Genomic DNA, 22834 nt, shown 5'->3' with positions numbered 1-22834 from the left:
GGTCCTTTCTTTCCTTGTCTTTTCATACTGCTCGCGTTTCTTTCTGCTTGGTGAAACTGTTGTGGTTTTGAAATTTACCCCCTATTTATTTATATTGCTCTTGTATAGTTGGGAAGTCTCCCTTGCAGGGTGAGTAGTGGCTGTGCTCCTCCTCTAATTAGGGTGGTCTGTCTACCACGCTGGTCGGTCGCAGGTCTGCCCCCCCCCCCGCAGGTGTGGGTGGTGGCTCTGCTCTGCCCCCACTCCAATTATGGTGACGTAACTACCACTCCCTCGGGTCGTTGATCCTGATTCGGATGTGGGCATCGGCTCTGCTCAATCCCCACTCCAATTGGTGTGACATGTCTACCACGCTAGCAGGCCTCTAGACCTGTTCTGCCAGTGGGTCACAGTTATGCCCACCCTGCGGGCTCGGGCGGCAGTTCTGCACAGCCCCCACTCCCAATGGGGGTACCTGACTGCCTCTCCAACGGGTCGCTGAGCCCCCTCCGGACACGGGCGGCGGCCCGGTTCCACCTCCACTCTAACCAGTGTGACGTGACTGCCTCGGTGCTACGTGTCCCCCATGCTGGCAGGCTACTAGGCCTGTCCTGCCAGTGGGTTGTAGGTCTGCCTACCTTGCAGGCTCAGACGGCGGCTCTGCACAGCCACTACTCCAAATGCAGTTACCTGGCTACCGCGCCGTCGGGTGGCTGGTCCTATTCTGGGCGTGGGCGGCTACTCTCTTCGGCCCCAGCTGCAGTTGGGGTGTCGTGATACCACGCCGGCAGGTCACTTGGCCTGCTCTGGGCGCAGGCGGCAGCTCCACCCTGCCCCCCCGGCCCCCACAGCACCCAGCAGGACCATGACCGAGAAGCTGTCATTGCAGGTTCCCCTGCCCTAGGCCAAAGCAGCTTCGGGAGCCAGAACCTGGCCTCTCTGATCCCGATGCACGCTCTGCTGGGGGCTGGCTCCAAGGAGCACACCCCCCCCCCACGCGGGTTCCCCAGCCCCAGGCCAAAGCAGCTCCGGGAGCCAGAGCCCAGCTGCTCCAAGCTCTCCAAACTCGGTGCACACTCCGCTGGGTGCAAGCTCAAAGACGCAGTCCCTACGGGCTTCCCAGCCCTGGGCCAAAACTGTTCCGGGAGTCAGAACCCAGCTGCCCGGAGCTCAGCGCATGCTCCACTTGGAGCTGGCCTCCACACGCAGTCTCCGCAGGTTTCCCAACCCTGAGCCAAGGCAGCCCCGGGGACCAGAATCCAGCCACTCAGAGTCCGGCGCACACCTTGCCAGGAAGGAGCCCCCAAGAGTATTCTCGACAGGTTCTCCAGCCCCAAGCCTGAGCAATCTGTCTGGGAGACGCAGGCAAATACCAGCCTGAAATCACCTGTTTCGTAGTGGAATGCGCTGTGATCAGTAGAAAACAGGGATGATTACATCGTCTCTCCAAGATGGCGGCTGCTGTCCTCCTCTGTGGTCCGTCCGTTGTCGGGAACCAAACTGGACCGCTTCTCTCCTCTTTCTCAAAGCTGGAACTCAGCACTAAGCATGGCCATTGTACCACTGGCGGGAGCCCCCAGAATCTGCATCGCTGCACCCCCGCTCCGACACCTCACCGCTTCCCCGCGCTGCAGACTCCAGCTGCGGGGCGTTCCCCTGATCAGGCAATGCGATCCTCCATGCCTGGTTCTTATCTTTAAGTCTATTGATGGTGAATAACGTTTATTGATTTCCTTATATTGAACCAGCCTTGCATCCCAGGGATGAATCCTACTTGATCATGGTGTACAATTTTTTTGATACGCTTTTGTATTTGATTCGCCAGAATTTTATTGAGGATTTTTGCATGTAGGTTCATTAGAGATATTGTTTTGTAGTTTTCTTTCTTTGAAGTGTCTTTGCCTGGTTTCTGTTGTGATATTGCCTTTTTCATCCCGTGTGTAATTTGAGTTTTCTCTCTTCTTCTCTTCATTAGCATGGCTAAGGATCTGTTGATTTTATGGCCTCATAGAATGAATTTGGAAGAGCTCCTTCTTTTTCTATTTCCTGAAATAACTTGAAAAGTATTGGTATTAACTCTTCTTTAAAGGTTTTGTAAAACTCCACTGTATACCCATCTGGTCCCAGGCTTTTCTTGGTTGGAAGTCTTTTGATGGTTTCTTCTATTTCCTCCTTTGTTATTGGTCTTTTTAATTTGTGTTTATCTTCCTGACTGAATCTGGGCAAATCATATGACTTAAGAAATTTATCGATATCTTCACTATCTTCTATTTTATTGGGATATAGGGTTTCAAAATAATTTCTAATTATCTTTTGTATTTCTCTAGTGTCTGTTGTGATATTGCCTTTTTCATCCCGTGTGTAATTTGAGTTTTCTCTCTTCTTCTCTTCATTAGCATGGCTAAGGATCTGTTGATTTTATTTATTTTTTCAAAGAACCAACTTTTAGTTTTGTCATTTTTTTCCTTGGTTTCTTTTGTTTCAATTTCATTGATTTCCACTCTAATTTTAATTATTTCTCGCCTTCTGCTACCTTTACTGTTGTTTTGTTCTTCCTTTTCTAGGGTTTTGAGATGAAGTGTGAGCTCATTTATTTGTTGGTTTTTTCTTTTTTTGAGGAATGAACTCCAGGCAATGAATTTCTCTCTTAAAACTGTTTTCATTGTGTTGCATAGATTCCGATATGTTGTGTCTGTATTTCCATTTATCTCTGTGAATTTTTTGATTTCCTCCTTTATGTCCTCTGTAACCCATTGATCATTCAGTAACATATTGTTCATTTTACAGGTGATGCAGGGTTTTTCCTTCCTTCTTTTATCATTGATTTCCAGTTTCATTCCATTATGATCAGATAAGATGCATGGTATTATCTCCACACCTTTATATTTAGTAAGAGTTGTACTATGGCATAATATATGGTCTGTCTTTGAGAAGGATCCCTGTGCTGCTGAGAAGAATGTATACCCACTTGATGATGGTTGATATATTCTATATATGTCAGTTAAGTCTAGGTTATTGATTGTGTTATTGAGTTCTATAGTTTCTTTATTCCGCTTTTGTTTGGAGGATCTGTCCCATGTTGAGAGTGGTGTGTTGAAGTCACCCATAATTATTGTGTTGTGGTCTATTTGATTCTTGAACTTGAGTAGAGTTTGTGTTATGAACGTTGCAGCACCATTATTTGGTGCATACATATTGATAATTGTTATGTCTTGTTGGTGAATGGTTCCTTTTAACAGTATATAGTGTCCTTTATCCCTTTTGATTAACTCAGGTTTGAAGTTGATTTTATTCGATATGAGTGTGGCCACTCCTGCTTGTTTCCGAGGACCATATGAGTGGTATGATTTTTCCCAACCTTTCACCTTCAGCCTGTGTATGTTTTTTCCTGTCAGATGAGTCTCCTGAAGGCAGTATATTTTTGGGTCTGTTTTTTTAATCCAGGTTAGTAGCCTATGTTGCTTGATTGGTGAGTTTAAGCCATTAATGTTTAGGGTTACTATTGATATATGGTTGTACTTCCAGTCATGTTTGTTTATCTATTTATTTATTTTAATTTGGCTTGTTTTTCCTCTTTGGTTATTTTTCCCCCTCTTTACTGAGTTACCTCCCATTGTTAGTTTTGGGTGCTGTTTTTCGTTTCCTCTTCTTGTAGTGTTTTGCTCAAAATGCTTTGCAGTGCTGGTTTTCTGGCTGCGAATTCTTTTAACTTTTGTTTATTGTGAAATATTTTAATTTAATTGTCAAACCTATAGCTTAATTTTGCTGGATACAATATTCTTGGTTGGAATCCATTATTTTTCAGCGTTTGAAATACGTTGTTCCAGGATCTTCTTGCTTTCAAAGTCTGTGATGAAAAATCAGCTCTTAACCTAATTGGTTTACCCCTGAAAGTAATCTGCCTCCTTTCTCTTGTAGCTTTTAATATTCTCTCCTTGTTCTCTATATTGGATATCTTTATAATAATGAGTCTTGGAGTTGGTCTATTATGGTTTTGTATGTTTGGGGTCCTGTAGGCTTTCAGAATTTGGTAGTCCATTCCATCTTTCATTTCTGGAAAGTTTTCTAAGATTATTTCATTCAATAGGTTGCTCATTCCTTTGGTTTGGACTCCTGTACCTACTTCTATCCCAATGACTCTTAAGTTTGTTTTTTTTATGACATCCCATATCTCTTGGATGTTTTGCTCGTGGTTTCTTACCTGCCTTTCTGCGTTGGCTATAGTCTTTTCGAATTGATAAATGTTGTCTTTATTATCTGATGTTCTGACTTCTATTTGAGCTAGTGTATTTGTAATATTCTCATTTGAGTTTTCGATTTGGTTTATGCTTTCCTGCATTTCTAGGATTACTGTTTGATTTTTTTTTTTAAAAATCTCTATCTCCTGGTAGAGTTCATTTTTGCTATTTGAATCTGCTTATGTAATTCATTTTCAAAGTTTTCTTTCATTGTTTGGACTTGCTGTCTTATGAGTTCTTTAAGATTCCATTCCATCTGAGTCAGGTATGCCTTGAGTTCTTTCTCTGTCCATTTTTCTGATGCCTCTAGGTTCTCTGTAAATTTAAGTTATCCTGCATTGTTTGTAATCATTTTTTCCCTTGTTTTTTCATGGTGCTCATGTTACTTTCCAACTCTGTTTGACTGCTGTGTTTCTGTTTTCTCCTATAAATTTATTTTGGTTTTGTATAGCTCCAAGATCTCTCCTTTGTGTTGGGAGACAATGTTTAGAGATGTTGGATTTAATTGTGATTTAATTTAAGGTAAATTCATTAGTTTCATTAAAGTTCTACAGATTTTGATGGTATATAGAGACTTGAGGTTTGAACTTAGGATTTTATGTTAAGGTTGGGCATTTTGATGGTATGGAGTTTAGTATATCTTAGCTTCTTTTGGGGGTTGCTCAAATGCAGGCAGATATTAACAAGAGAATAGACAGGAGTACTTGGTGGTTTTTAAGGCCTTAGGCGGACTATAGACCGTCCCGTAGTATTCATATATTTGCATTTAGTAAATTACATGTAATCGAAGTGGTCATGCTTGGGAAGAAAGATAGGGAAAAGGTAAGGAAGCAAACCAAGAAAGAGAGAGGGAGAGAAGAAAGAGAAAAAAAATAGAAAAGAAAAAGAAGAAATGATAACAAAAATGAAATACAGTAAAATAAAAATTACAATAAAAAAATAGGCACTGTTAGGCTTCTATTTTCTTCACTTCCAGTACGTGGTGCTGTTCCTTCCAGACCAAGATTTTGCCCTCCAGCTGTAGGAAACAATCCATATGAGGCCGCTCACTCCTCCCCCACCTGGTGTCTCTCCAAACCTGTTAACTTAGGTTTATTCCTGGTCTCTAGTCTCCTCGCTTCTCCTGCCAGACAGGCCTTCCCCAGTGTGATACGTCTCCACAGTTCAAGCTGCACTCTGGGCCTGCAGTTTCCTGGATGTGGAGCATGGCTATTTGGAACTGGCCCCCTATTGTTTTGATTCCCTCCAATAGCCACTCTTCCAAGAGCTGGCGAGACAGGTTTCGTTTTCGACGCTGGTGGGAGGGGGGAGTTGGAGGTCAGGTGCCTTTACCATTCCCCATGCCTCTATTCATGCTCACTCTGATAATCACACCCCTGGAAAGCCGGGGAGAGATTTTATACGATTTCCCAGCTGTATGGGAGAAGGGCTAAATGTCACACACCTGTTCTATCGCTGAACTTGTGATGATGTCGGATCTGTCAGAAGCTGGTGATGGTGACGTCAGCTCCCCAATATGGTGGCCGCTGGCTTCCTTGGTGGGTTGTCCGGTGTGGAGGGCAGATCTGGATTGTTTCTCTTCCCTGTCTCAAACCCAGAACTCAGCCTGGAACACTGTGAGGGCACAGTTGGCAGAACCCCACAGAATCTGTAGCACCATTTCTCTGTGTTGCTGGCCCACCGTTTCTTGGAGCGCAGTCTCCAGCTGCGGGGCTGGCCGCTGATCAATCAGCCTGAATCTCCAGGTACACGATTGATTCACTGGCGATTGAGCCGTAGTAATTGATCCTCAGGTGTTGGAAATCCTTCCTCTAGGTTTCAGTACACCCCAATTTTTCTGGAAATTCCTAACAAGATAGCTCTGGCTGTTCTAACTCGCTATTCACCTGCGCAGTGATGAGGTACATGGGAGTGACACACTCTATTTGCTGCCATATTTCCACACACTCCTGAAAATTGTTAAGGGAAGTGATATTTCCAGAGGTTTGTGACTCTACAGCAATGTTTATATGTTTGGAGATAGGGTGTGGGTCTAAAAATGTATATAAACATTGTGAGAAGAAAAATCTAAATTCATATTATAAATCTCAATGAAAGACTTTTATTAAATGTATAAGACTAAAACTATTTTCTACTCTACATGTGAGATGACTGAATATTAGGCATGTGACTTGGAGTCCTTTTATACTTTTGGTGGATATGTTCTTTCATCCGCCAAACAGATTAGCTGGATTTCAAGTTGTTTTCAGAGAATATAACCTACAGCTTCAAAATTATTACTAAAATATTGCTTGAGAGTAATGTTAGTCTTGTCATGGATGATTCAAGACCATGTACTCTACCCATTCTTCTACATTCAATATAACCCTGGATCAAACTAGAATAGAAGAAAGCTATAAACAATGGAAAACTTTCTTATTCCTTTATACAGCAATTTTACTAGCCAAAAACCAAAAAACAACACACACACACACACACACACACACACACACACACACACCCAAAAATAATAAAAAGCTGAAAGCATCACACATCTGTGGTCACATAAGAAATGTTGAATTTATAAATGGATGTCAAATAAGTATCCCAAGGCTGATAATTAATGCATTCTACCAGAAAATATTTGTATGACCATCTGTTATCAACAAATTATTTCCTCTCATTATAGAATTATAAAATAGCCAAAACAAGTACAAGTGGAAAGAACCAGGAAGAGAAAGCTAAAATTTTTCATTATTTTTTCTTATGGGAAATATCCTTGTTAGATTTAAGCTATTAAAAACTCCTGGGGATATATCTCAGTTGGTAGAGTAATTGCCCCATATGCACAAGACCCTGGGTTCAATCCCCAGCACCACAAAAAAATAAATAAATAAATAAAATAAATTCCTATCCTATGTTTAAAACTTTGCTATCTGAATCCAAATCCAGTTTCAATAGGATATTTTCAATCTGCACAGTATTTTTAAATATTTGTGGATTTGTTGCTCTTATCTAAAAATGGGATTTTTAAAATAGTAGTTGGATTTCCAGTTTCTGTTGAAAAATCAGATTGAAATGCAGTTTTTTTTTCTTAAAATAAACTTTCTATTTTCCTTTCCTTATTCATATCACTTTCATTAGTCCCTTAGACTTGAAAATTAACCATCCTTTACTGGATCTTTTCCATTTGGATTTTGTACAAGTGAGTCATTGGGCCATATTCTTTTTATATTTCTTTTTATATATTCACTTTTTTCATTCAGACTTATCCTTTGTTAATCCAGTCCCTTTCCTTTTCTAACTTTCTAACTGCTTATACTCTGCTCCCCTTAGTCAATCACTCAGAATTTTGTTTTAAATTTATTCTTTGCCTAAAACCTTATACTAAACAATAATATTCAACCAATCCTGATATGCTGCTCTGAATAATCTAACATTTTCTTGATTTTTAACCCTTAATAATTTGTGTATATCCTCCTTTTGCAGTTTTGATTTCTAGTGCATATCTCTGTAGTTCCTTGACTCTGGTGAAGTTACTCCCTTTGCTGAACTCAAACACACTGTGCCTGTTCATATTCTTCCTTTTTACAGAAAAGGCCTTCCTTTTCTCCTTCATTTTTATTTACATCTAACTCATCAGTTAAACCCTACTTATCAGTTAAATCTTTGTGAGTTAAAATCCTACTAGGGCTTTTGTAATTCGCACTGATGTTTCTGAAATGTTTTATTCTGGTTTACGTCATGTATTCTTGTCTTTAAGTTTCAGCTACGAAAAGCATGGACCAGAGTCTTATACTATTTTTAGTATCTGTCAGGAGGACTTAGTAAACTTTTATCTAAATTTGTATTCTATTTGCATGTTCATACATTTCAGTCCATTAAACATTGTTCAGGATTTAAATACTTTAGCAGTATAAAATTTACATATTTATTGAATATTGGTACAAATCTGTAGATAAAACTCTGTATGTATATACATATACATGTATTATCTCTGGGATATCTGCTGTTTATCAAGCACATAGGAATTTCACTCCTTTTGATATATTTACATTAACTAGTGTTCAGGTAAAATTAAAAAGATAATCAAAATAGAAAATTGTGTTGCCTTATTATTTTTTGTAATGGATAATATTAATTAAAAAGGAAGCCTTGGAATAATAGTGAAAAAGAACATTTTTTTAACTGATTTTTTTAAATAAAATTTAAAAAAACGACAGCGGAATGCATTACAATTCTTATTACACATTTAGAGCACAATTTTTCATATCTTTGTCAATAAAGTATGTTCACACCAATTCATGTCTTTGTTGAAAAAGAACATATTATGTGCTCTACCATGCCCACTACCTCCCCCAGAGCAATAAGATCTGTCCCGTCCAGTAGTCAGACAAGCCCCTATATAAGCAGAGTGTGTATGCCATTTAAAAGTAAATGCATTGCCCTTTTGTTTCAGTTTGAATACATAGGGGAAAACAAGCATTTTGTTTTATTATACAAAGACTTATCTGTAACACACAAAAGGCTTAAGAAATTTGAGACAATTATAAATTGTCTGTGAACTAAAACATCTGTGAACTAAAACATCTAAATATGTTGATGATGAATTTTAATAGCTTTATTAGGTTTATCAGTAAATAACATGATGAAAGTGTATAATTTGATGAGTTTTTACACATTTTTACACTTCTGAAACTAAAAGTCAGAATGATAAACATATCCATCACCCCCAGTAGTTTCCATGTATTTCTTTGAAATTCCTTTCTCTTGTTCTTTTTTATGGTATCTCTACTCCTCCTGGGGCAACCACTGTCACTTTGTTACTTTCACTATACATTAGTTTTCATAATCTAGAACTTTATATGAATGAAGTCATATAGTATGAACTCTGACTTCTTTTACTTAACCTATTTTTTTAGATTCATACAAGTTGCAGCATATATCAGTACTTCATTCTCTTATTGCTGAATAGTATTATGAATATTCCACAGTTTGTTTATCTGTCTACTTATTGTTGAACATTTGAGTGACTATTACAAACAAGCTATCATGACTTTTGTGTTAGGGTAGGCATATGCTTTCCTTTTCTTAGGTAAATACCTAGAAGTAGAGGGACCAAGTAATTTGGTAGTTATATGTTTATGTTTTTAAGAAACTACCAATAAGAATTCATACCCCATTTGAACAAATGTATGATATATAATATGTCAAGATCAATGTAATATTTTGAGCAACTAATAAATTTCTGATGTTAAAAAAAAAAAAGGAAACTACCAAACTGTTGTTCAGAGTGGTTGAACACTGCTGCCACCAATGTACAGAAGTTCTGGTTGTTCTACATCTTCATTAACACTTGTCATGTATGTTAGCTTTTTGTTGCTGTTTCTAAAATGACAATAAGAACTTAGAGGATGAAAGATTCATTTTGACTGATGGTTTCAGTCCGTAGTTAGCACCATGTCTGTGGACCTGAGGTGAGGCAAGACATCATGGCAGAAGGGCATGACAGAACAAAGCTGCTCAGCTTAGGCATCTAGGAAGAAGGGGTTGAGTTGCTGGGGAAGAAGGTAAATCCTTTCAGGGCTGGTCCCCTGCTTTCTCCATCTAGGTCCTACCTCCCAGGAGTCCACTTAGCCATCAGTGGATTAATTTTCACTGATGAGATCAGAACCCTCCTAATCAAATCAAAACCCTATCTCTGAACCTTGCTGCATTGAGGACTATGCTTTCAACACAGGAGCCTTTTGAGGGACAGTCCAGATCAAAACCACAACTGCATGACAAGCTTTTTCATTTTAAAAATTCTATTAGGTATGTAGTGATACTTCATTGAGATTTTAATTTGTATTTTTAAATTGACTAATGATATTGAGCACCTTTCCATGTGTTTGTTTGCCATATTTTCCTTGATGAAATGGTTGCTTATATCTCTTTGCCCAGTTTTTATTGAGTTATTCTGTCATTGTTTGTTATTATTTTTGTTCTGTTACTGGGGATTGATCTCAGGGCTAGGCAAGTACTCTATCATTGAGCTATATCCCCAACCTTTTTATTTTTCTTTTTAAATTTTATTTTGAGACAGGGTTTTCCTAAGTTGCTCAGGGTGGCCTTGAACTTGCGATTTTCTGCCTCAGCTTCTCAAGAAACTAGTGTAGGAATGTACCACCATGACTTGCTTCATTATTGAGTTTTAAGAGTTCTTTATATATTGCAGATATGTGTTTGTGAGCAAATGTGTGATTTGCAGATATTTTCTCCCAGCCTGTGGCTGGGTCAAGAGAATTCTTTATACCCCAAATAACTCCAGGAGGCCTGTGTTTGAGATTTGGAGGCATTCTTCGTTGAGTTCTAATTCAGCCATGCAAGAGTGTTGCTGCTAGCAAATAGTGGATTATTAAGAACAAATTTTTGTATCTCTTCTTGCTTATAACTGTAAAATTTGCTCATTGTAGACATTTTTAAAAGTAGTGAAAATTGTATAGAGGGAATAAGACTAGAGCATGCTTAGGAACTCTTTGTAGAAGTCATCCAGTTGTCAAGGCCTTGTACCTCAGAAACAAGAGTGCTTGGTTGGCACTTTTATACTAGACTATCAGAGATTTTCTTCACTTTGAGGATGGTATGCTTAAATTACCCTGTTTTGCTAGGAATTGTCTCAGATGTATGAGTGATGACATTACAATTTGTTCTTCACAAATATGTCTGTTGCTGCATCGGAACTCCTAGATCAGTAGCTGGCCTAAGCACTGATGTTTACAAAATATAAACCAAAGCCTTGAGTATATATTTTGTGGAATTCGTAAATGTCTCCATAAGATAGAGATAGGTAAGACTTGGAGAATTAGGGATTAATAGAAGTTGGATTAATAAAATGCATTTAACTAATATTGAGGAATATTAAAGTCTGATACATAAATTTGAAGAGCTTCTTGTCTCTGTTCCTTTATTGTTGGAAAGCATTCAGTTTGGGTACCAAAAGGACTTAATTTATAATTAAGCTCTAGCTGATGTGGTGGTATGCACTTAAAAGTTCTAACTACGACGTCGTGGCAAGAGGATCTCTTGAGCCCAGGAGTTCATGGCCAGCTTGGGCAACATAGAGAGATGTCTTAAAAAAAAAATTCAGCCATACTATTTACTTGCCATGTAAACATGGAGTAATACTTAACCTACGTTTACTTGAATTCTTTCACTTACACAATCTGAATAATTATGCATATCTGGTAGATATTATAAGGAGTATAAGAAGTAGGGTAGCGTGTATAAGCCATTTTAGTATATAGTGCGTGATACATTGTAGGAACCTATATATATCAGAGGTATTTATAGTTATTCCCCCTTTTTTTACAGTTACTAGTTAGGAAGAGGAACTAAACCTGGCTACTGGATTCATGACCATTCACAGAGGGAAGATCTTCGAATGATGTTTGCTTGCCCTCTCCCAGAATTATATTTTTATACTACTATTTTCTCTGTAGCTTCTTGTCTATAGAAAACTATCACCTATTGGTTGCCTTAAATATTCAATCATCCAAATCCAGACTAATAATTATTTTTTTAGTACAACTCTTAAAATTTTGTTGGCTTCTTTTCTATTTGACTGCATTCAGCTTCAGGTGTCACAATAGCCAGACCTACAATTTTTGCTTGATGTAGTTCTGAGATTTCCTGTATTTCTCATCTCTCCCACCCTGCCCCGCTGACACCTCTGCTCATATTTCCTTGGCTCTATTAGGATTCTAGTTGGAGACAACTCCTTTAGTCTCTTTTTCTTGAACCAGGTTCTTCTAAGCACAAGAATTTACTGAGTGCCGTGTTAGTCTGTGCTGAGTTTTAATATCAGGTCTTATAGCTTTGATTTGATTCTTACTGAGGTTGAGTTTTAATCAGCTGTTTTTACTTCAAAGGCTTTCTCAGTTTTATTTTTAAGTGTTTGGAGCTGAAAAGTGATTGCTTTTTCCAATCTAAAAAGTCAACTTTAAAAAAAATCATTTTTGTGTTAAAATTATACATAACAGTGGGATTAATTTTTATATAATTGTACATGCCTACAATATAATAATATAATTTGGGCAGTTTCGTTCCCTGATAACTTCCCTTTCCTCCATTCCCATGTAGTCCCCTTCTTCTACTCTATTGGCATCCCTCCTATTTTCCTGAGATTTCTCCCATCCTGTTTTTCTTTTTTCTCTCATATGTATGAGAGAAAACATAATGACCTTTGACTTTCTTGTTTGGCTTATTTTGCTTAACATATGTTCTTAAATTCCATCTATTTTCCTGCAAATGACATAATTGCTTTCTTCTTTATGGCTGAATAAAACTGCATTGTGTATGTATACTTCTTTGTGGTCTGACTATGAGGTGTAATATGTAGGAATATTCAGAGATGAGATGAGTTTGTGAGAGGTGTAACCTCATCAGTTCATTCTAGTTTAAATGGATGGAATGGTGGTAACTTATAGGCAGATGGGACATGGCTGGAAGGGTTCATTTTCCCAGTGGCCCTTTCCTTTCTCTCTAGTTGTTTTCTGCTGCTATAGATGAGCACTGCCTCTGCTCCCTGCCACCCCATCCTTTAGTCATGGCCCCAGAGCAATGGAATCAGACATTTATGGTCTAAGACCTTTGAAACTATGAACCACTAATACTTTTCCTCCTTTAATTGTTCTGATCAGGTATTTTGTTCACAGTAATTTTATCCAGATGAGTATCTGTTGAGGGACACCTTGACTGATCCTTTGTGCCTGGCTATTATGAATTGTGTTGCTATAAATACGGGTATGCAGGTATCATTATAGTATTCTGACTTTAATACTTTAGGATAAATGGAGGAATGAAATAGCTGGATCATATGGTTGTTCTATTCCTATCCTTTATGTCTTTGGTTTTGAATTCTTTTCTTACTTAATTGCTTTTAAATCAAATGGTACTATTCTGACTTCATGTTTTCCTTGCATGAGTTTCTCTTTGTCTTAGTTTTTAAAATCTGACTTCTTATTGGCTAATTTTTTCCTTTTGCATTTTCATCTAATCTTCTTTTTCCACCAGTTTCATGGAGGCTGTGCCTCCTTGTACTCTAGAGTGAGTGCCAAACTATTTTTAGAGCTTTTTCTTTGGCTCTGTCACTATATCCACCAAGCCCTTCTTTGAGGATTTCAGAAGCTGTTTCTTTTTCCTTTATGGGAATATTTTTCTTTTTTCTCATGGCTAGTGTTTTTCTTCTTTTTGTTTTGTTCCTTTTAAAAGTGAAATCTGACAACCATGTTGTCTGTAAACAAATATGTTCCTTTTACCCACTTATGTTGGAGTTAATACGCTTATGGATCTATTGCTTAGTTCAGGGAGCCTATATAATCCCAATTAAATTCTCAGCTTCTAGAAGGCTTTCACTCAGGTTATATCTTACCTAGTCTCGATTTTTCTGGTATGGGTGGAATTTATGTAAACTAAAATGTTGAGTGCTTATTGCCACCAGGAGTCGTCCTTTCTTTGCCTTCTCCTATGTTTTTCTCCTTATAAGGGACTGTGCTCAAAATGTAATGTGTTCTTGCAAACTACCCTTCAGCTTTCATCCCACTTGTTTTCTGGAAGTTTTGCCCTCCTTGAATGTGCAAAGATGAGAGTAGGAGGAGAGGGTTGTGTGTGTGTGTGTGTGTGTGTGTGTGTCAGGGACAGTGATCTCACCAACACAAAGATCTGGTAATTTAAAGTTGGCTGCAGTTTTATAATTTGTATACTCTTTGAGACTGAATCAGGTAACCAACAGCAGAGGTTGTTTGAAGCACCTTCCTTTCTTTTTATGTGTGGCCTTAGTTTTATGAGTCTTTAGCTAGTTATAGGATGAAAAAGCTAGTATTTTATGGCTAGTGAAATCTTTCCAGATTCTGGCAGTAACTGTTGGTTTTAGTTTTACATGAGGCAATTTCTTGGATATTTTGAATCTTCAGAAATTGAGAGGTTGCATTGCAGATTGAAAGGCGCACATTGTTCTAGACTACAAGTTTGTGTTCCTTAATTTCTAGTTTTGGCTTCTGATACCCATAGAGGACTCATGGTCCAATTTTTGGCAATATGATTCCTAAGAGTACTTATTGCAATATTTACAGTTTTATGTTGTGAGTAGTTATTATGAATTTTACAGTTTCATCTGCGTTTAATGCTATATAGCATTTCTGTTTCAGATAGCAGCAGCGGCAGCAGCAATGTTTCACTTCTTCAGGAAGCCTTCAGAATCTAAGAAACCCTCAGTTCCAGAGACAGAAGCAGATGGATTTGTCCTCTTAGGTGAGTCTTTTAAAGAAACAGGTCATAATTAGATGAATTGTTTTTCCCTTAAAAAGTACTTGATAATTATGATTAGTTTTTAAAATATTTATTATTAATTTCAGAATGAATTTATGTGTATAATTTAAAAAGTGAAGTCTGTAAAAATAGAGTTCAGCAATTACATGGAATAGTGTTATCAAATTAGACTCTTCTTACACATTGGTTTGGCTGCGTACTTCTAATTATATTTGTAAACTAGCTGAGCATGGTGGTGAACACGTGTAATCCTTGGGAGGCTGAGGCCAGTGTCAACAACTTAGCGAAACCCTGACTCTCATGGTCCCCTCCCTGGGATGTTCCTCAGGGCCTTCCTTTCCAAATATTCTACCTCTTACTTCCTGTCAGACTGGAGTGACCCAGTCAGTCTGGAGTCTGCTACTTCACATTCAGTAGAAGTAAGGTTGGTTGGGTCTCTTGCTCATCATCCCTCTCTTTAGGATTTGGTCTTGTGCTTAACGGTACAGGGATTTCAGCTCTATGACTCTTTTCCATTTATTGATCTTTATCTCTGGGAAATCAGAATAGAGGTTTTCTCATGGATAAACTTTATCATAGAATTTCCAAGCTTCCCAGCCAAGTTTTGGAAGGACTTTGTGTTTTTCTGAATTTGTCTTGTAAGATATGGGACAGGGCAATGATTAGGGTGGTCAGAGTTGTACCAGGATTGGTGTTTTTAGTGGACATCCTTCTGACTGGGATAAGGTCTGGTCCCTTGGATCTGACTGCTTATCTGACCCTTCTTTCTTACCAAGTTGGGAATTTGTGCCTTGTTTTCAAAGTTAGAACGGGTTCTGTCAATTCCAGTTAATGCTTGCCTTAAAAGATGCTGACATTACCTTCCTGTCATCTTCTGAATTAGTTTCACTAAAAGAAAAACTCCAAATACCACAGGCCTCCTGGGAAGTATCTCCTTCACAATAAATTCATCATAAATTCTTTTCTCAGAAATTTCTTCCAACAAAGCCTGGTTTTCCAAATTGTGTTTTGTATTTCTCATTCTAACATCTCCATAGTATTAAGACATATGCAGAACTTTGCTCTTTTTTGTTGTTACATTATTAGAAATTAGCATTATTCTTTTTGTTATCTTGTCATTTAAAGAATGTGAGCGGGGTGCACTGGCATCTTAGAGAGCAATACAATTTGAAATGCTAGATCTTAAAAACTTTGTGTACATTTTCTTCATGTTTATCTCTGTTGCCTGCCACTTGGGACTATTTCAGAGACAAGTTTGACCACAAGTGAAGTGGCCCTTGGTGTTGCTTTTTATAAGAATTACTCTAGTTCTGCTAATGATTGTCTCTGTTCAGCCCTGTTTCCCTCCAGGTACACAGCTTCATCTCTTCACCGTTTTTCATGAAAAATGGGTGTGGACCTCTTATTCTGTGTGCTTAACTCTCCTCAAGTTTTCATGATACCAGTCAGCATCATCTCTTCTGTTTTCTCTGTATCTCCATCTCCCTTATTCCTCAGGAGCATCTTAGAGGCTCTACAGTGAAGTCAGATAAGTCTGGAGTCAGACTGCCTGAGTTGACATCCTGGTTCCACCATTTATTAGAGTTTCTACCTCCGGCAAATTATTTAACCTTCCCAGGTGTCATTTAGCTTATCTAGAAAATAAGCCTGTCACCAGTGCCTTTCCCATAAGGGTACTGGGGGATTGAATGAGTTAGTGTGTGTAACATATTTAAAACAAGCCTGTGAGTGAGGTGGTACTATTTCTACATACAGATGAGGACTTAGCTTTTCCAGGTTTTTCTAGCAGATATGGAATGAGCTCAGGCAGTCTGATTTCAAAGCCTTCTAACCACTGGACTATTTGTGCTGGTGGTTTTGTTGTTGTTGTCATATTGCCATATGTTTTAAAGATTTAAACATATGGAAAAACAGGAGCAAGAAGTTTGAGTGGGGATTTCCACAGTAAGATGACTACAGATGATAGTATACTGTATATTTCAAAAAGCTAGAAGGAAGGATTTTGAATGTTTCACCATATCAGCAGTTTTGATTCTAAAACTCCCCAGCCCTTTTTATTTTTTGAGACAGGATTTTGCTAAATTGCTGAGGCTGGCTTTGAACTTGCTATCCTCCTGCCTCAGCCTCCTGAGTTGCTGGGATTACAGGCATGCACCACCATGCCCAGCTTTTTAAGTACTCTTTAAAAAACAAACACCAAAAACAACCACCAACAAAAAATTGTATTCTCTACTATTTAAAAGAGAAAGCATTATTTTTTTTTGTATTTTTACTAAAAGAGCATTGCTGTTGTATTACTGTCCATAAAGTTTGGCTCTTATTTTGGCTACCTCATTATTTTTACTAATACTTTAAGTAGTATTAAAATGTTGCAAATAACAGTAATACCCTTGAAATTGAGCAAAGGTGATATTGTTTAGTTAATTAAAAAAAATCTTTCAACAGTTAAGGAATGAAATTAGTGATAAAATTCCTGATAGATTATTTAGAATCTAATTAATTTTCTTTAAAAATAGTATGTTAAGCTGGACATGGTGGCTCATGCCTGTAATCCCAGTAACTTGGGAGGCTGAGGCAGGAGGATTACAGTTTTGAAGCCAGCTTCAGCAACTTAGCAAGGCTGCAAGCAACCTAGTGAGACCCTGTCTCAAAAATAAAAAGGGCTGGGGATGTGGCTGAGTGGTTACGCACTCTTGGGTTCAATCCCTGGACTTAAAAAAAAAAAAAATAGGGTGTTAAACTCTGTTTAGAATAGGATGGCATACTGTTGAAAATATTTTGGTAAGTGTCAAGTAGATTAAATGGCACATATGAAATACTTTTGATACTTTTATTATTAACATAGCACCATATATGTGCACACATGTATTTTGATTAGCATGTAGCCATCTAAATTTTTTCTTATTAAGCATCATGTTCAATAGGTACATTACAGGAAAATAAGTATATTTGATTGGTTTTGTGTTTATTGACTTTTACATGATAAAACTAAGTAAAGACTTAGAAACAATTTATAGCAACAGCTTCTTAGCAATATGAACTCTACAGAATTTGTTAGATTATTTTGTTATGTAGCCTTTATAACCTGTTTCTGTATAGGATAGTCAATTATGTTGTTAAAGCTATAAAAGAACTAATTTTTCCCATTTGAGAATACCTTTTCATAGTCTAGTATTTTGATTAATGCTAATAGGTTTTAGATCACAATTATTTGATGGCATTGCTGAGTTGATAAAATCAACGCATGATGACTTAAAATTCAGGATCCAAGCAGAGCACAGGCACTTTTGTTGATAATAGGAATATCTGGGCTGTTCCTACACAATTAGCTCACATTTGGATGGAAAGGCTTTCTCCCTATTAAGATTTCCAAAGCTTTTTGTCTTTGTTTTAGTCCAGAGTGCTGAATAAGAGTGGGATGGGGGAAACCTAGTAGAAAAACATCCTTTCCCTTGTAGCCAGTTTGTATTCACAGAAGAAGGTAATAGCTGTTCCTTCATTCAGTAATGAAGTTGAAGTAATCCTCTAGGGTGCTCATTTTACACAAAAACAAATTGCAGTTTTCATTTGTATCACTGGGTGGCGATTTTTCATAGTTTTATGCTACTGTTTAAACACCCAGCAGCATGGCACTATTTGTAATTACCAGGGTTTTCTTCTGTTATGACATATTTAATTGTACTTTTAACACATTATCTTTAAGTTGATTACAAATTTACTAGTGTAGTGTGCAACCTCATAGTTATTTTAAATTAGGAAAGGATATTTCCTAGATGTTGGAGTATAATTCCTTCCAAAACCAAGACAAAGGAATGAATTAGCTTATTATGTTATAGCAAAAATAAGGAAAAATAACAACAAAATCATAGGATATAAAATGAAAGGAATAATTTAGGCTATTGTTATATTCACCAACATTGTTGACCAAATATTGAATGTAACTTTGGAGCAGGCAGAATAAAATTAGGCAAGCACTATTACAGAGATTAAAGGAGTTGGGTTATAGTACAACTGAAATTCATCATGTTTTTCAGAATATGCAGGTGCTTCTTTAAGTAGAGCATAGGAACTTCTAGTTTCTACTAAGATAATTATTTTGTAAAATCATTAGATTTAAAATCAGTTTGGTAATTTACAGAAAAAAATTTGATCTTTTAAGTATTAATATTGAAATATGTAATTTAGTCTCACTTTCTGTTTTCTACTATAAATGACAAATGAGATTTCAGAAAGCAGTGTGTTATTTTCAAGATTTTTTTTCCTATTCATATTTTTCATCCTGGGAAAGAAACCGTGCATACATATTTAAGTTAGACTATCCACTTTTTGTTTGGAAATTTTAAAGATAATCTCTTCATTTCTGTTTTGTTTTCTTTATTTAGAAGTAGAAATCTAGCTGTGTACATTAAAAATCTACATTCCAAGGAACGAGGGACAGTAAGGAACTTTAATTCTGTACAGGACTGAAGGCTTTAATTAGAACAACAATGAGAAAAATCCATAAGTTTTCAGCATGTGCTTGGTATATTTACTCTTTGTTTTCACAAGAGAAATATATCAAACCTTAAAAAAAAAGAATGTTTATGGATTAAAAAAGTAATTTATCCTGTCTCCTTATGTTATGCAGAAAAACTCATGTACATCTAACTTATTTACTGATCTTTGTGTTTTTACTCTTGACCTTTAAATTCTAAAGGAAGTGTGCCAGGATTTTTCAATTAACTTCATTATGCAGTAAAATTGCTTATTTTCCCATTAAGAAATTTGGAGTTGTGTGTTTAATGTATAGAATTAACAGAACTTTTACTTTCATTTTACATAATTCTGGTCTACCAGGTAATCCAGCAGCATTTCAGTTTCTCAGAGGTTAGCAAGGCTGCCCTCCATGTAGGGTGCACTCCCCTCTTTTATCTCCTTGAATGAACAGAGTGAGAGGGAATTGGAATTGCATTTGCATGGGGGCGAGGGAGAGATGCCAACTATGCTGAGGGACAGAACTGAGCCCTCATTTTTCTGTTGACTCAAATGTAAATTAGGCCTCTGTCTCCTTAAGTCTGTGGTTCTAACCTGCTATGTATTAGGGGGCACTTTGAGAATATGCTGGTGCTGGGGCCTGTCCCTGAGTTCTGATAGGATGAGTCTGGGATTTAGCTGAAAGGTTGGTGGTTTTTTTGTTTCTTGTTAATTCTCCCAGAGTTCCCCAGATGGTTCTAGAGTTTATGCAGGGCTGGGAAGTACTGTAGTTCACTCTCTATAATTTAGTAATTGTATACTGTCAAATAATATGTTAAGACACTTTGCAAAAGATCTCATAAAATACAAAGATAAAGTCTCTTCCACTTTAGTTGAGTCATAAACATATAAACAAAAAGCAAATAAGACCACACAATTTTAGGGTAAACATACTTCCTCCAGTACATTAAAGCAGGAAGCTTAACAATTCTAAGATGTGAAATTTGTTTCTACATATAATAAATACATATAATAAATGTAATAAATGCATATAATACATATAATAAACAGAATTTTTTTGTTTTAAGTCACTGGACCAGTTGTGAAACATCTTGTTAAATTAATTATACAAACATGAATTTTAAGTTACCTATGACTTTTTGTCTTTAGCCATAGTATATCTACATTGACTTTAAGTGAAATTTGATAAACACCTATAAACTTTTCAAAGAAGCATCCAAGTTACCTTTTTATTGGACTAAAACCTTTAGGCAGTCATAGTTTTAGTTATAACTGTTGAGGTGGGTGTTGACTGGTTTACTTTATTGCACTTATTCAGTAAAATATCAGTAGGGAAAAATTTTAAGTATGTGTGCCATACTATGTAAATGGAGTTTCCTTCCATAGTTCCTTATAGGATTTCCTAATGATATAACTTCCACATCTGAGACTATTTAATTGAAAAAAATTGTGATAAGTAGCTTTTATATTTTTACTTAAAATTTATCACATTTTGTTGAGGAAATAAGTGTCAAGATGAGAATCTAAGTAGAATGTACAAATAAGTATGAACCCTGTATTGAAGTAATTCAGATAGTGTTGAAAGACTTCAATGTCTCTCTGATAATTTCTTTTAAATGGTACTGGTGATCAAACCTAGTACCAAACGGGCTAGGCAAGCACTCTACCACTTAGCTATAGCCCCAGCCCTTTTTGTTTTATTTTATTTTATTTTAAGAAATTTAAATATAATGAATATAATAAAATTTGTTGCTCAAGCTGGCCTCAAATTTGCTGTTCCCCTGCCTTAGCCTCCTGAGTAGCTAGGATTACAGGAAAGCACCACCTAGCCCTCCATTCTTGTTGGTAATCTTTATAACATAGTTGGCCTTTGTTAGTATCCACAGATTCAATCAACTGTGGATCAAAAATATTAAGGAAAAAAATTTTGTCCTTAGTTAACATGTACAGTTTTTTCTTTTCATTACTCCCTATAACAGTATAGTATAACAACTATTTATGTGGCATTTACATTGTACTGGGTATTTTAAGTTGTCTAGAAATGATTTAAAGTATATGAGAGGATATATGTAGGCCTTGAAAATACCTCATGGGAGTTTTGGAACTAACTGGATACTGAGGAACAACTGTAGTTACTATTCTTTTATATTTAAGTGATTATCTTTATTCAGCATCTTGTTTTCCCATTGTAATCAACTGAAGCATATTAGGAAAAGGAGTTATTATCACTGTTACAAAAATGTGATTTTTTTTCAAAAAAGTGTATCTTATTTCTTCATTGTATCATGAGAGAATTATGCTGTTATCTTGGAAGAATGTTATGTAATAAAACAAAGCAGAAGAAAAACATTGTAAATTAACGTGGTAGCATTTTTTTCTCATTGTAGTAATCATTAAGTGAATATCTCTATTTGGATGCTTTGCTGCTTGGTAAGGATGTTACAGATTTGTGGGCCAACCTTTACCTAGTGAAACAGAATCTTAGGAGATATAGCCATGGAAGAACTCAAAACTATCTCTGTTTGCTGACAACATGATTCTATATTTAGAAGACACAAACACTCCTCCAAAAAACTTCTAGAACTCAAAAATGAATTCACCAAAGTAGCAGGATATAATATTAGCACCAATAAATCAATTGTTTTCCTATGTATCAGTAATGAATCAACTGAAAGAGAAATTAGGAAAACTGCCATTGAAAATAGTCTCAAAAAAAAATTGGGAATCAATCTAACAAAAGCAGTGACAAACCCCTACAATGAAATCTACAGAATGCTAAAGAAATTGAAGAAGACATAAGATGGAAAGATCTCCTATGTTCTTGAATAGGAATAATTAATATTGTCAAAATGGCTATATTAGCAAAAGTGCTATACAGATTTAATGCAATTTCTATTAAAATTATAATGATGCTCTTCATAGAATTAGACAAGGCAGCCATGAAATTCATTTGGAAAAATAAGACATCCAGAATGGCTAAAGCAATCCTTAGGGAGAAAAGTGAAGCAGGATACATGACAATACCAGACCTTAAATTATATTATAGAGCTATAGTAACAAAAATGTTATGGTATCGGCACCAAAATAGACATGAAGACCAATGGTAAAGTATAGAAGACACAGAAACAAACTCACGTAAATATAGTTATCTCATACTAAACAAAGGCTCCATAAACATAAACATTGGAACAAAGATGGCCTGTTCAACAAATGATGCTGAGAAAACTGAAAATCCATATGTAGCAAAATGAAATTAGACCCCTATCTCTCACCTTGTACAAAACTCAACTCAAAGTGAATCAAGGACCCAAGCATTAGACCAGAAACCCAGCACCTACTAGAAGAAAAAGTAGGCCCAGATTTATATCATGTCATCTTAGGAACCAACTTCTTCAACCAGATTCCTAAAGTGCAAGAAGTAAAATAAAGAATTAGTAAATGGGATGACATCAAACTAAAAATATTCTTCAAAGCAAAGGAAACAGGAATGTGAGGAGAGAGCCTACAGAACAGGAGAATATCTTTGCCACCTGCACCTCAGATACAGCATTGATCTCCAGGATATATTTTTAAAAACTCAAAAAACTTAACACCAGAAAACAAATAACCCAATCAATAAAGGGCCTAAGGAACTGAATAGCCAATTCAAAGAAGAAGGAATATGAATAATTAACAAATATATGAAAAAATGTTCAACATCACAAGCAATTAGAGAAATGCAAATTAAAACTATGTTGGGATTTTATCTCACTCCATTCATAGTGGCAGTTATCAAGAATACAAGTAACAATGAATGTTGCGAGGTTGTGGGAGGAAAGGTACACTCTTACATTGCTGGTGGGACTGCAATGATGCAA

At 36.7% G+C, this 22834-nt stretch overlaps 1 protein-coding gene across 5 annotated transcripts in view; it reads left to right on the top strand.

Moving 5' to 3' along the window:
* The window catches only part of Umad1 (UBAP1-MVB12-associated (UMA) domain containing 1), a 228925-nt gene that overhangs the window by 33941 nt on the left and 172150 nt on the right, over window positions 1–22834 (top strand). For 3 of the 5 annotated variants that reach the window (XM_078040371.1, XM_013361347.4, XM_078040370.1), the window contains exon 2: window positions 14384–14486. Coding sequence is in view for 4 of the 5 variants with exons in the window: in XM_013361347.4 (XP_013216801.1) it covers window positions 14405–14486 (82 nt within the window). In the remaining variant the exon portion in view is untranslated. Of the gene's footprint in view, window positions 1–14369; window positions 14487–22834 lie in introns of all 5 variants that reach the window. The other 2 variants (XM_040291545.2, XM_078040369.1) reach the window with 1 other exon arrangement.

This window comes from Ictidomys tridecemlineatus, chromosome 2 (genome assembly GCF_052094955.1).
Source record: "Ictidomys tridecemlineatus isolate mIctTri1 chromosome 2, mIctTri1.hap1, whole genome shotgun sequence".
In the NCBI taxonomy this organism is placed as follows: Eukaryota; Metazoa; Chordata; class Mammalia; order Rodentia; family Sciuridae; genus Ictidomys; species Ictidomys tridecemlineatus.
This window is presented reverse-complemented; position numbering and strand designations above follow the sequence as displayed.